Below are 14,160 nucleotides of genomic sequence, written 5' to 3' on the forward strand. Positions count from 1 at the left end.
GAGCGGGTGCAGCTGCCCCAAACTCGGAGTGAAGCCAAGTGAAAATGAAAACAAAGTTTAACAAACCGAGGCTAACGAGCTACATTATTAAAACTTCAAAAATGCATAAATTTGCGGGAGACGAATGGAGCGAACTGCAAACTGCGGCATTATAATAATATAATGCATATCCCGGCCAGGCATTTGAAAGTTATTGACACCTCCTCCGATCTCCGATCTCCGCGCTCCCTACTCTCTACACCCATCACCCAACAGCCAACAGCCGGGAAAACTCGTGACGCGATCGGTTTTGTGGGCTCCTCCGAAGGAAGGTGTTGCAACACAGGCCAGGTTCCACCAGAGCTGCACGATCTGGGCACTGGCACCCGCTCCCCATTCCATTCCTTACCAATCCATTCCAATCCCAGCCCAACTCGAGTTCGCGACTCGGCTGCCAAGTGATTCTGCGCATATTAGTTGGCCATTAGGCGCACACCATTGTCAGCTGTGAACGAACGGCAGTCGCAGGCGCATTAAAATTCAGACGGTGTTAAATATTACAAGCGCCCCCTGTTGCAGGAAAGGGGAAAAGGTTTCGCGCTGATTTGCAGCTGCCACTCAAGAAAGGTGGTAGAAGGGGGTGGTGCAGCAGATCGCGTAGGAGCTTGTGAAATGTATTGGCGACGTGATATGTTAATCTTGCAGGCGAAAACGTGGAGCGATTCGGCTGCGGATGTTCGGCAGACAGAGAAACACTTGTCGCCAAGACAAGTGGCTTGAAGTGGAGAATCATCCTCTTCATGTAAATAAAATTTAATATAATATTTTTTGAGGTTTTAAGAAAAGTTTTCCATTATCTCAGAGGTTTGCTTTCATTACATTTTATCCGCATTAACGTTTGTAATAGCAAACGTCCAACTGAAAACTTTATTTAATACTTTTGTGGTAATCAACATTTATGCTAACCCTTGATGTTAATAAAAGTATCCTTGGCATTCTGAACCACCAAAACGGTGATCTTGGCATCTGGCGTAATGAGCACCTCGTGGAACTTGGTACGCACTCTCAATTGAGTTAAATTTTGAGCTGGCTCCATTTTGGAGAGGAATGCCTGGCACTTCTCCCGCAAATTGTCATACAGACAGGCGTACTGCAGGCCATCCTGGCGATCCATCGAGGTCTTGACCGGCACACCCGAGTGATTCATGATCAGTATGTCCTCCACGCCGGGTTTCGCCTCCACTTTGCGGAATACCTCCTCCACGTAGCTTTTGGTTCGCTTTGGCTGCGTGAAGTTTTGTTCTATCAGTTTTTAAATAAATACCAATGTAAAAACTTACATCTGTCTCTGCATCCTGCATTTTGACTTTGGTTTTGATTAAACGTTTTTCAAATTTACTTTAAATTAAATATTTTCCTCATCAATAACTGCTTGGCTTGCTTAAATTAGTGTTTGTGGGTATGACATTTGAGTATTGGAATACCTTGATTGTGCTCTTGTGTAAAGTAAATGTATTATAGTTAGCAGTAATTGCGCACCGTTATTAGAACGCAGGCTGCAGATTAATAAATTCCTTAGGTATCATCCCTTGACGTCATAATCACGGGCATTAGATGATTAGATGATTTAGTCGGATGCCAAGCAGGGCCAAATTAGGCGGGAGTTATTTGCCAAAGCGGGCCGTAAGTCAGCGGCCAACTCTAATCGGCTCCTAACTCAGCTGCCAAGCACCATGGACGGCCCACTTTCGAGGCCCACTGCTCGCTCCCAGAGCATAAAGTGCAATTATAGCGGTGCACCGAGGAGCAGCGAGGAGCACCGAGGAGCAGGGCCATGAAATACCAACACCCGACAGCTGTAAACAACAATTTGCCGGTCGCAAAAGCCATAAGCGCATCTCGCAGCTCGCATCTGAGACCAACTGCCAATAACTCGCCGTGCGAGAGCGCTTATAAAAAAGTTATTTAAAAGCCCAGCCAACTCGGCTGGAGTCCAAGAGCCAAACGCCAAACTCAAACTCAAACTCAGAGGCAAGCCAAAACCAATCCAAGCCCACAATGGCAAATGATGATGAGACGTCCAGTCGTTTCAGGTTAAACGCTAAGCGTTTCGGCAAACGGCAAACGCGAAAACGCGCAAAAAGTTAGACGCGACCAAGGAGTCGACTTCACTCAAGACTCCAGACTCAAGACGGATTGTGGATGGAAGAAGCTTGAATGAAAATACCTCGGAACAGGAGAAGCGAACGTAATGAGCAAATTTATGGCCAATTGATAATTTACAGGCACTCGGTATCATCAATAATGGAGCATACCGCTGCGGCTCTGGATTCGAAGATGAGGCATTGTTATTGGGAGCAATGTGGCGCAAATTGTGCTAAATGTTTCGGCAGACAGACCAGACCCTACGCACTCTCGCACATGAAATATATTTATGTGAGCATCTTAAATGCGGCCCTTGGCCATATTTTATACAATTCGACTGTCAAAGCCGAAGAACTGGGTCAGAGGTTCGTTGCGAGCTGGAAATCTCGCAGCGCTTTTGTTGTCTAGGCCTTCTTGCGCCGCAATTTAAGTCGCTAATTGAACGCTTTGTCTGACACATCGAATAAATCACACGATTGCCAGCTTGCACCTTGCAAGCCAGTCGCCATTCGCCATTCGCCAGTCCAGCGACGGAGGTCTGAACCTGAACCGAAAACCCAAACCCGAACTGCACGTCGCCATGTTTATGCCAATAATATGCCATAAAATATAGAAAGAAGCCGGCACAATGGAGCACAGTGCAGTGCACATGGGGTCCCAAAACGGCTGGCTGCCGAGGAGCGGCTTCCTCTGATAAACTTTATGACATCGAGAGGGAAGTGGAAGTGGAAGTGCAGCCACTTTGTCAGCGGGCATCCGCCAGTTCCTGCTCCCAGATCCCAGGTCCCAGGTCCCTGTTCCCTGGTCCGTGGTCCTCCGAGTCCGAGTCCGATACCAAGCCATTCCCTCTCCCCGTCCGCGGGCACGGCGCTAAAGTTTAAGCATTGACCGAACTTTACGCACAACTTGCACACATAATTTACGTCCCATCCTCCGCTCCTCTGCGTAATTATTGGCCAGGAGCCGGGCTCTGAATGTCGAAGAAGTTGGGGGGCATGGGCATGGGCATGGGTTATATGTGAGTGCATTAGAGGCGACCACAAATTGTTTGCTTTGCTTTGGTTTAGCGCAAATTGTAGTCATAACTTCTTCTCCGGCTGCCGTCAGTCGAAAAATCGGGCTTATGATGGCTCAAATGCACCTCGTTTGGCGGACGGAATGTAGGAAAGGTTAACTGGTCTCGAACTCCTCTCTATTACGACGTCATTCAAGTGATGGCTTCAAGTGATGGCTGCTCGCAAAAAACATAAGCTTAAGCTACTAGCGTTGGCTGTCCATTTATAGCTAAATATAGTTTTGGGTTTTAAAGTAATTACGAACTATTTACATTTGGTCAATAGCATTGCCACCTAAGCCAAGTGCAAGGCGTATCCATATCCATTAGGAAGACCTCGTTGGCGGACGAGTCTGTTTGAGAACGCAACTGCCGCAAATCCCACATCAATCAAATTGTCCGTTGCCCCAACAACGGTAACATATTAACAACTAATGTATCAACAAAAGCTTTGTGTGTGTGCTGCGGGTGCAGCAGAGGCAAATTAAGCCCGGCTTAAGTAACCACTAAGCACAATGGCGCACAGCACGTGGAAACTATATTGGCCATTAATCGCCCAAGTCAATCGCAGTAGGTCTGTGGATTTCCACCTTTAAAGTGAAAGCTGAGGAGATCGTAAACTAAAATTTAGATGTCATATATGTATGTCTATATGGAGCTGAGGAGATCGTAAAATACATATATGGGTTTGCTGCAATACTTTAAATGTTTCCTTTCTTCCAACGGACAATCATTTTGTTAAGTTCCAAGTTCCATGGTCGTTTCAACCAGTGTTTCTCTTTTATAGGGCCTGCAAATGCATTGCATGCAGCATATAATATCGTGCCACGCCCCCCACAGCACTCATACATGCTCAAAAGGACACCTGAGTCCTTGCTCGGGAATATAAGTTGTTATAGAACAGGGAGCGGGACTTGGCTTGGAGCTGGACAAACTTCCGAGCCACCAGGATGTGTCCTATGCTTTCTGCATTGATTTTGAATTTCCAAGGAAGTAGCGCGGAAACTTGTTAGTCGGCCTTCCGCCCATCCAGCCCCCCTTTCTACCCACTATCCCCATTGCCACCCATTCCCCACCCACATAATTCGCTTTGCATGCAGTTTGCAGAAAAGCAGGGGAGACACGAGCCTGGCCCGGGCTATTACGCTGGCAAATTGCAATGTAATTAGTTTTTACATTTCTATATAGTCGGCGAACGTATAATTGTGGAAAATGGCATTTCTAGTTAATTAATGGCCTCCTGCCCTCGCCCCCGCCTCCGCCCTCCCGGAGTCCCGGAGCTGTGCGAAAACTTTCTGCACATTTGTTGCCGCTTCTCGGCGTGTGCAGTCAACAAAAAAAAGTGCACCTGCCACGCCCCCACCCGCCCAGTGTCAACCATTGGCAACTTTGCTTGAATTGCTTGAAAAATTTAATTAAAACGCTGGCATTTCGGAACCCCCCAGTCGTAAAAATATCATTTCAACCCATGCACTCACTGAAATCAGGGGGAAATCCCGGTTGCTCCCCGAAGTGCAGCAAACTTCCACAGGTTGCGGATTAAATTACCAATATGTTTGATTAAAATTGGAAATTCAATGTGCGAAAATGCACACATTCTTTGTGCTAGCACTTAACTTATTTGAAAGCACTGGCATTTAATATGAACTTCATTAGTTAATGCTTACAAAACAGTAATTGTAGTATGCAGAAATAGTACTACTAATAAATTTTAATTTCTGTACAAAGAAACATTGCAAATATTAATATAAATTCTGTAGATTCCTTAATAGCTTTCAACCAAATATCCTATTCCAAAGGAGTTGGTTCGGAAAATACGAAGTTGCGCCTGGAGTTAACTGGTTTTAGCGGAATTGGCTCCGAGAAAAAGAATGTTCGCATTACTGGCTTCTCAAATGACCATTGCGATTTCTCCAGCTCCTTTTCTGAATTATTGACCATTTTCCGATATTTTCTGTACATTATTTCTTTCTGATTTAGAAAAGCGTACACACGACGGCGTTTCGACTCTGTAGACTCCGAATAAGTTGCAGTTTCTCCAGTTTTGTTGACTGCCGAAGAGATCATTCTGGTAAAGTTCAAATGCTGCGAATTGCGAATAATGTCCGCATTACCGCCAAAGGTAGTGGCTCCCTGGTAAAATGGCGAGCTTAACGTGGAACGTGGCCTAAACCCGGAGGATGTTGGGTGCAGTGACTCGTTGCTTGAGTCGCTGCTCTTTTCCTCCTGAGAAAAATCCAAATCTTTCGGCTTCATCCTGGCTCACTTTCGGAAGTAGAATAAAAATCACTACTGAACAAAGTTCCAAAAAAAATCGGAATCGTTTGGAATTGGAAATATTTAAACTTGCTACAACACAGTCGTGAACTTATGTGAAACAAAATTTTACTTATTCCCTTAGATTTCAAAGGCAACTAGGTGAGACACCAACACATGGCCAATTTCAGACTGCTAAGAAATGAAGCAAATTTTTTTTTTAAATATAAATATAAAACAACAAAAATGCATTCATTTGGCTAATATGGTTTCCAGTGTTGCACATAGGTAACTTGTGCTAAAAATTGAATTAATATTAAAAATAGAAACCAAAGTGTCTTCGCATTAAATGTCACTTCCACTAATAAACAGTCGCAAAATCATGAATATTGATAATGCATTTGATATAATTCGGTAAAAGGCGTAAATTGCATAATGTGTTTAACGTTTATACCTTTTTTTCAGTGTATATAATCTTCTTATTTTATAACTCATCCAAGAGTTGAGATGTGTTGCAATGCGAGCCGCCAAAACTGTTGCATCGTTATAGGATTCCTGGCAATTATTGTAGGGTTCGCCGATCTAGGATACCGAACCCATCTGATAGGTAAAAATGTCCCTCATGATGCATTTCTATATCTGGTGATCTTGTAGTCACATATGGCTGGAATCGTTGGCTATTGGTGTCTGCGATAGGCTGGATAGTCATTATCTTGGCAGCAGTTTTACTGCTCGTAGGCGCAATAAAGGCAAATAATTGTTTACAAAATTAATTACACATTTTATCTTTATTTATTTTAGCAAAACCCCACTCTTCTGGTGATTTGGATAATAGTCGTGCTGATTTGCGGAGTTATTCAGATTCTTGTAAGAATTGTATTATTCACGCCAGGCAAAAAAATGTATTCACAGGACGCGTACCATATTGTTGCTGGAGGCATTATAATAATTCTTATACGTAAGTTAACTTAAAATTGTATTTTTAACAGTATTATTGTGATGAAAATTACTCTGTTTCATCAGTATTGGTATTTTCTGCCGCTTACTATCCTTATGCATACAAACGAGAACTTGAAGAAGAGGAATACGAATAAATCAAATTTCGAAAATCAATATGTCTTTCCTTAAATCACTTATTATTATTATTAGTAATAAATGTTTTTTTGTTTATTGATAACTCTGTTGGTGTTTTATGGAGAATTCTACATCCAGAACTGTGAGATGTATCTATGGAAACCAAAGTGATTTGGAATTAAATGTCAAAATATTCAGTTTATACCAACATTTGCTTATATATATATATGCATACATATATATATATTTTTATTTTCATGGCAAAATTCATAATGGTGAATAATAAAAGTACTACATCGCTTGCGGTCGTTTTTGGATTTTTAAATTTTTAAATTTTGGCTATATTATCGATTGAACCAGTTAAGATGTGCTGCACTGCCAACCGCCAGTGTTGTGTCTTTATCGGAGTGCTGGCGATACTGATAGCTACTTTGTTTATAGGATACACTCTTTACCGGCTAGGTACAGTTGTGCTTACTAAAAATAATCTACTATAATTATGCACATAGGCACGACTGGTATAACCCATTGGGAGGAGGCGTCCATGATAGCCTGGACAATTATTATTTTGGCAGCGATACCTCTTATTTTAGGCGCATTAAAAGCAAGTAAACGTGAAGGAATATGTATCTATTATAACCATTGTCCTGTTGTAGGAAATTCGCTATCTTGTAGTGATTTGGATCGTAGTCACACTTATTACCGGTGCCGCTCTGATAGTTATTGAAATACAAATATGGAGGACCTTTTTTTATAAGAGCTCTGACTCAGCATTACATATTCTCGGTGGCATAGTCATTTTTGCTTTCGTATGTTAGTTAACTATAAGTTGTATTTTAATTTACATTTCAATGATGATATCTTCATGTTTCAGTACTCATGTGCTGTTTCATATACTTCCCATATACATTTGCGCGTGAGCTGGAGGGAGATTATTACGAATAAAATATTTTGCTATTAAATAAAACAAACCAATGTTATAATACTCTTAAAGACTGATTTTTACTCCTCAGGGGACACCTTTTTATAAGGCTTTTTGCTTCTAGCAGTAGGCGCTTCATTGTAATACTTGGATTTAAATTTCAAAAATAAATTATAAAATTAAATAAAATCACAATGTGCTTGAATGCAAACCAAAAGCCTTGTTGCGTCACAATAGCTTTGCTTGCGATTTTGGTCGGGGTTATAGAGTTCTCTTACGACTGCTTTCATTTAGGTAAGAATTATATCAACTAATTATAAAAACTAACACATTTATACATATATCTGCATATAAAGCCGTGTATGGAGCGAACAATTGGTTGGTGGCAGCGTTGATCGCATGGATTCCCATTTTTATTTCTGCTGTTTTTCTGATTATAGGGACACTTAGGGTAAGTACTCGCTAGTAAGCGTAATCAATGCTTTATCAAAAAGACATATTTTTTCTCAAGGAAATACCCAGTTTTTTGCTCATTTGGGTAGTAGTGTCACTGATTTGCGGAGTGGCTTTGATTATTATAAAGATCGGCTTGATGATATACCTACCTAGGCTTGGTTTACATGTAGATATTCTGGTCGCCATTTTGAATGTCATATTTCTATGTTAGTCAACAGGAACTATGATTTTCAGGAGAATTTCCATATAACAAGCTTTGTTTTTTTTTTAGTGCTCGTCTTCGTTTGGGTCGCCTATCCGTATGCATACATGCGTGAACTGCAGGGACAAAAAATGATTTAAAATGATAAATTTTGGCATTTGGTAATCCAACTAATATAGTCAAATTATCTGCGCTATTTAGACGGTACAAATATCAAACGAAGGTAGTGCCAAAAGTTAGTCGTTCCATTCTAGACTAAAGTGAAATCGTTGACTGGTGCGGATGAGATGGCGATGCAGTAGTATTTTTTACTCGGCTTTTACTGAAAATCAACAAACAGACTTTGCGATATTCCGTCTGTGTTGCATGACTTTGGTTTTTTATTAAACAAATAGCAGCCAGTGACCAGGGGATGCGAATTTGCATAAAATAACAGAGGCAATAACAATGGGTGACAACAAATCAAATGCAAATGGTAAACCGACCGCAAATAGAAAGTGAAAATCAAATACAAAACGCTACCGTTTATTTCTGTGCTTTCGTATCTCTGCATTTTCTGACCGATTTTTTGTTTATTTTTTTGTTTTGGGTCTTTTGTGTTCATTTGTCGGGCGTCTAATTTAAATAAACATTTGTTTGCACAAAGGCTTTAATACGTTTGGCAAATGACTTCCTGCATTGTGCGCTGCATATAGCAGAGTACCAGCCCAACTGCTGGCTATTCGAATTGCATAATCGGTGAGACAAATGCCGTGGATTATGAAATCCTTCGCTCACAGCCTGCAACACAGCCAGCCGAAAACACGAGCACACCGGAGACGCCACCGAGCTGTGCAGCAACCTGTCGCATATTTAAAGCGATTAACGGCACGATTTCAGCCGCTGCCTTGCAGCAGAAGCAATATCGCAGCAGCAACATTGCTGCAGCAACAGCAAGGAAAGCGCAGCAGCAACACGGTGGCAAGGTTCGAGCAAAAAATTGAAATTGAAATGCTTTCGGCAGTGCCAACACTCTGTGGCCTGAAGTTGGGCCAACAATGCTCAGTAGTAGTAGGGGTATTCCCAATCTGATAATCCTTATCGGAATCTGTAATGGTCGAATGCATGCTAAGTCTCTTAGGTTATAATATAAAAATACAAATTGAAATTCAACAGAAGCCTTTACTTTTTGAGGAATATTATTGTATTAAAACAAAGTAAGAAGAATGTTTTCAAACTCTGCGTACAAAAATAAATTGGATTTTAAATTCGATTTTAGGCACTCTGTTCGGTGATGGATAACATAAAATAGCAGCAATTTCTAACACTTTTTTATATTTTAATCTAAATTTTACATATACCTTCGTAGTGTATTTCGCAATCAATGCACTGCAACCTAAGCACTTCCTGCTTTTTTGAGGTGTAACTCGTGTCCAAAGTGGATAGAAAAAAACGTTTGTATGTACCTACGAAGCATTTCCAGCAATGAAACAAATACAAAAAAAGGCATCGCGGCCGCTGCAATTGGAAAATTGTGAAAAATAAAATAATATATTTTGCACAATACTTGCATACTTGGCCACAAGCCATTGTTGTTGTGAATTCCCCCTCCATTCCGTATAGTTCCACGATGAATGAATGACCTATAAATAAAGTTGGCAGCCGAACAACTGAGCCCAGAAATGGCAAACAGCGTGAATTGTGAGCAAATAAATAATGTGAATATAACAACCACGAGAGCCAGATTTTCAATTGGTTTTCTATCCCTTTTGATTTCCCATCATCGTTGCTCTGCCTCTTGACCTTACCAGTTTTATATTTACAAGTTGCTCTCAAATGGAAAGCACAGTTTGTAGGACAAATATATAGTAAGTAAGGGTGCCTATATGGAAATTATTAAATATTTCTAGACTCCTAACTTTAATTACGCGTTACGAAAACTTTTGCTATCCAAAACAAATCTCCGCAATTCAGCCTTGAAGTAAGCTTTTTATAGCTACAATCTCTTGAGTTCCTGCGCCACGGTATAGAATTCCATCCCCACTATCGCCCAGTGACCCCGGGCACTGGGAACGTCCAAATAGCAAAAGCTTTTATCAGCTCCGATTACACACTTAAAGCACACAAACAAAATTGTCACTTTAAATGCAGTGCAGGCGAACAGAAGGCGGCCTCAAGTGGATGGACACCTGAGCGGATGAGTGCTGTGGTTGCCCCACCGCAACATTGTTGGTAGAAAACCACCGTAACCCAAGCCAGCAGGCGGAAGGTAACCCGCCCAGCACGCCCAGGACATCCAGGACATGCAGCGAGTGTAAGCTAACTCAACTTAAATAAATTTAATTTAATTACCAGTAAAAACCGCATGAGTAACTTCAGCCCGGGATGAGAACATTGCAGAGCGGACCAAAGCGGAGCAGACGTCGTTATCCGGCGAACTGAGATGCCAAGTGGATGAGGAGCACCCGACCAGCAGGTGGGTGGGTTTATTTAGGAAATAACATTTTTGTGGCAACACATTTTTGGATTTTATTACGGGGCCCGTGTCAGGATGCTGAGTGCTCCCCACTTCCCACTCTCCGCTGCTCCGTTGAGGTCAACATGCATTTTATCATTTTAAATAGCAAAATGTGGAAAAGCAGGAGAGCAAAGTGGGAGAGCAGCAGCTGGAGGGCACTCGACACTCGGCGATAAATAACCTTAATGTAGTGCCGGGTTACATGTTTAATTACAAGCTGCAAAATCTCAAAGCATACTTTCGGGCGGCGCTGAAAAAAGTGCTCGTGAAAGTGTAGTAGAAAAACGGGCTGCAACAGGCTGTTCGTGTGTGCGTGCGTATCTGTGTGACTGTACTCTTACAGTGTGTGTGTGTAAGAGGGTCGCTGTATGTGTGACAAGGTCAAGTCGTCACTACTCCCGATTATAATGCAAATTGGCCTCGCAGTGTTTGCACATGTCGGCAAATACTTGAGCTGTGCCACCGAGGTCCTTGAGACGCTCTATACACTTACACACACACACAGGGGCACAGGACACCCACACAGACACCTATACACTGGGTGAAAGGTCCCAGGCGGCCAAATCAGAGGACTAAGCTGTATGCGCACACACTCACGAGTAGCATGAGTTTAGTCAAGGACTTGAGCTAAGTTACATACCTAAAACGTTGTGTTTCGAAAGTAAATGCTTTAAAAACGAAACTGATGTTATTATAATAGGAGAAATATTTATTACCAAATCAGAATTCTATCAATGTTCTAATAAGGCTTTAAAGTTGCGGTATAACTCATTTTTAATATGATATGATACGAGTATTATAAAGATATTTTTACAATATAGCTTTGAATGGAAAATTCAGCAGCTAACAGCCATATTATATATATATATTTATTTTACTGTTCTCTTGTGTAATCCGGCTAAGTCGCTGCTTAAATGCATTGCATTCCACGTTTACCAGTCCAGCCTTGGGAAAATCCATTCATCCCTGCCCCGCCCCTCACCGCCCCTTCACCACCCTCGTGATCCGTTGCCTGGTAACCTAGTTTAATAAATAAATCGCAGTTTTTTCGTGCCTGCGATCCGAGTCCCTCCCCCAGGACTCCTGTGTCTTTTTGTCTTCGGCAAGTCATTCATGTGTGCAATCTGTGGGTGTGACTAATTCAATTACAACGCCCAATTGTGCATGCCTCGCCGCCCGTCTCCACCCCATCCCGTGTCCTTCTGCCACCTACCCCCGCGCGTCCCTGTGCATCTCCAGCGTGATTTTTCATTTCGTTTTCACGCTTTCGCCGTGCATGCAGGTATTATTCGGTATGGGAACTGGGAACGAGCATTACTTGGGCTTTGGATTGTCGCCTGCGACTCCCGACTCCGACTCCGACTCCAAATCTGTGGCCCACTCCCTGATTTCTATGCAGCGGGACGTTTGCATTCACGTTTCGTGTCACCCCGGGCACTTAATTGTTTTTTGTCACACGAGTTATCCTTTTTGGGGCGTATCATGTTCAAAATTGAAATTAACTGACACAGAGGCGGTGTGGCCGGGTAATGAACATGATTTGTGCAGTGCGAAATTCTGGGTGGGAGTCGCACAATCACTCGCAGGGCAAATAACCCAGCAAAGGTCTGGGAACCTAAATAAACAACAGTGGTTGGGTCTTTGACAGTCACGAAATGGGATTTGTTACACAAACACTGTCCAAAAACTGAAAAAATAAAAGGGAAGAAAAACCCATATGACACTAGGAATATTGGCAACGTCAATCAACTGGAAAACCATTAACTAATAGTGCATTACCGACGGTGACTACCGAACCGAGTTCGTACTGTACCATTGCAATGGTGGCGGAAAAGCCTCCGGCTGAGCCAGAAGAAGACCGGTGGCAACACCTTCGAAAAAGCCACATTTTCCTGGGAGCCGTCGCTGCTGGCACTTCCCCATCATCATCGTCATTATGGGAATGCCTCCTGGTGGGACTATCGGCGGCCCAGCATCTTGATGATCGGAGCAGGAACCAGAGCCATTGCGAAACGTGATTTGTAGGGTCATCATTCAAAAGGCATCGACTACAAGCGCGGCGAGATCCCATCCCATTCCATCCCAGTTCGCAGGCGAAGGAGTCGCTATCCCTGGCCAGGCTGGGCCTAAAATCCAGATGCCCGACGATGCCGAGCAGCAGCCGAAAAGAAAATTAAAATGGTTATACATTCATGTAATTTAACGAAATTCAATTGAATGCCAAGTCACAACAACTGCCCGACCAGGGGCCAAACTAAACTAAAGCGAACTAAGCCCAACTCCCAGCTCAGGTCGCATCTGGCTGTACAGAGAGAGAAACAAGTGGAATTAAGAGGCTGATCAGAAGTAAAGACTTTCATGTTGATTACTAAAAGCACCACTTTTTGTAGGCCGGAAAAATGCCAAACAATAATACAAGTTTAATACCCTATTTACTTGCAGGGAACCAACGAACTCTGTGCAGATTTCTCCCAGTGCGGATGCGCTGTCTGCGCCGATATTGGCGATGCCAAGCGTGAGATTATCGGCGATTGTATGCAGCGATGATGATGCTGATGAGGATGAGACCGCGGCCGGGACTGCAGTTTTGGCCAGGCCGAAGCCGCCTTGGCCCATGGCTCCCGTAAGTTGGCAGTGCACTCGAGTGCCGGCTGCAGTCAAGTTCACTTTTCATGCCGGATAAGGAGGCAGATGGGGTTGGGGTTGGGGATCGGATCTCAGACCGCAGTGGCAGTCATTGACTTGGGTTATCGCACGCCAAAAACGACAAAACAGTTGCATGCCCAAGCCCTGGCCCAAGACCGAATCCATAGCCCAAGTTGAAGCCCAGAACCTTGGTTAACTTGGAGTCGCAGGGCCCAGAGCGCTATCTGCATGCGATCAAATTTCCTGGGCTTCTGTTGCGGCAAGGCGGCGGTGATCATATTGAGCCCGCTTTTGACATTTTGGACACAATTTGAACCTTTTACTTTTTGGGCACCAGTGTGCGAGCACACGATTTCCAGCTTCGACTTGCGCTTCCAGGAATCGCAATGCAGCCTGAAAAGCAAAGCGGCTCTGCTCCGACGTGTGTTTCGTATTCGCCCTGACATTGATTGAGAAATTGATTTGAAAATCGCTTTTGCTGCGCTGATTCTGACTCTGATTCCGATTTCGATTCCGATTCCGTTTTCGACCGGGCCTGAAATGCAGATCCCGGCTGTGATTACATCTCTGGCAGGCGCTTCGTTGACTGATCCGTCCAGTTAACTGGCCGCGAGTGCCCTTCAAATCGCTGAAGTTTTCGACGTTTAGCAGTTTTGACTTAAAAACTTTTTCAGCTTAATTGAAAGGCCTGCGAATTGAATGAGCTTCAGCCAGCGATGGCCCCAAGTGGTTTTGTGAAGAGTGCATTCACCTGCCAATTGCCTGTATGAAGTGGTATGAAATTCAAAAAAGTATTGGGAATTTATGAACTTTAATGGAAAGAGTAGAATTTATTTCTGTATAGCTTAAGCAGCAATATGTAATATATTATATATTCAAAGAAGAACTACTGTTAACTATATTGTTACTTATGTTAAAATAATGAAGTG

The 14,160-nt window shown here is 42.9% G+C and overlaps 5 protein-coding genes across 8 annotated transcripts; 3 read left to right on the forward strand and 2 right to left on the reverse strand.

Moving 5' to 3' along the window:
• Window positions 1-860: 860 nt before the first annotated feature.
• LOC122614653 (dynein light chain roadblock-type 1) lies at window positions 861-1,449 on the reverse strand. The gene is made up of 2 exons (XM_043789270.1): window positions 1,320-1,449; window positions 861-1,264 (listed from the first exon to the last, which is right to left on the reverse strand). The coding sequence occupies exons 1-2, from the start codon at window positions 1,338-1,340 to the stop codon at window positions 941-943; spliced, it is 345 nt and encodes a 114-aa protein (XP_043645205.1). The 5' UTR covers window positions 1,341-1,449; the 3' UTR covers window positions 861-940.
• Window positions 1,450-4,871: 3,422 nt separating this feature from the next.
• LOC122614050 lies at window positions 4,872-5,571 on the reverse strand. 2 transcript variants are annotated; one of them, XM_043788512.1, is made up of 2 exons: window positions 5,529-5,571; window positions 4,872-5,443 (listed from the first exon to the last, which is right to left on the reverse strand). In XM_043788512.1, exon 2 carries the CDS (start codon window positions 5,432-5,434, stop codon window positions 4,967-4,969), a length of 468 nt encoding a protein of 155 aa, XP_043644447.1. In that variant the 5' UTR covers window positions 5,435-5,443; window positions 5,529-5,571; the 3' UTR covers window positions 4,872-4,966. The 2 variants fall into 2 exon arrangements, with proteins under 2 accessions (XP_043644447.1, XP_043644448.1); XM_043788513.1 differs by having other exon boundaries at window positions 4,872-5,229; window positions 5,293-5,562.
• A 195-nt stretch (window positions 5,572-5,766) lies between these two features.
• LOC122614051 lies at window positions 5,767-6,528 on the forward strand. 2 transcript variants are annotated; one of them, XM_043788515.1, is made up of 5 exons: window positions 5,767-5,848; window positions 5,900-6,041; window positions 6,089-6,183; window positions 6,236-6,392; window positions 6,458-6,528. In XM_043788515.1, the coding sequence occupies exons 2-5, from the start codon at window positions 5,942-5,944 to the stop codon at window positions 6,526-6,528; spliced, it is 423 nt and encodes a 140-aa protein (XP_043644450.1). In that variant the 5' UTR covers window positions 5,767-5,848; window positions 5,900-5,941. The 2 variants fall into 2 exon arrangements, with proteins under 2 accessions (XP_043644450.1, XP_043644449.1); XM_043788514.1 differs by having other exon boundaries at window positions 5,780-6,041.
• A 173-nt stretch (window positions 6,529-6,701) lies between these two features.
• Window positions 6,702-7,484, forward strand: LOC122614565. Its single transcript, XM_043789131.1, has 4 exons — window positions 6,702-6,970; window positions 7,018-7,112; window positions 7,165-7,321; window positions 7,383-7,484. The coding sequence occupies exons 1-4, from the start codon at window positions 6,874-6,876 to the stop codon at window positions 7,451-7,453; spliced, it is 420 nt and encodes a 139-aa protein (XP_043645066.1). The 5' UTR covers window positions 6,702-6,873; the 3' UTR covers window positions 7,454-7,484.
• Window positions 7,485-7,584: 100 nt separating this feature from the next.
• Window positions 7,585-8,565, forward strand: LOC122614559. 2 transcript variants are annotated; one of them, XM_043789126.1, is made up of 5 exons: window positions 7,585-7,724; window positions 7,787-7,881; window positions 7,942-8,092; window positions 8,158-8,249; window positions 8,312-8,565. In XM_043789126.1, exons 1-4 carry the CDS (start codon window positions 7,625-7,627, stop codon window positions 8,226-8,228), a joined length of 417 nt encoding a protein of 138 aa, XP_043645061.1. In that variant the 5' UTR covers window positions 7,585-7,624; the 3' UTR covers window positions 8,229-8,249; window positions 8,312-8,565. The 2 variants fall into 2 exon arrangements, with proteins under 2 accessions (XP_043645061.1, XP_043645059.1); XM_043789124.1 differs by having other exon boundaries at window positions 8,158-8,565.
• The last annotated feature ends 5,595 nt before the right edge of the window (window positions 8,566-14,160 follow it).

This window comes from Drosophila teissieri, chromosome 2R (genome assembly GCF_016746235.2).
Source record: "Drosophila teissieri strain GT53w chromosome 2R, Prin_Dtei_1.1, whole genome shotgun sequence".
NCBI lineage: Eukaryota > Metazoa > Arthropoda > Insecta > Diptera > Drosophilidae > Drosophila > Drosophila teissieri.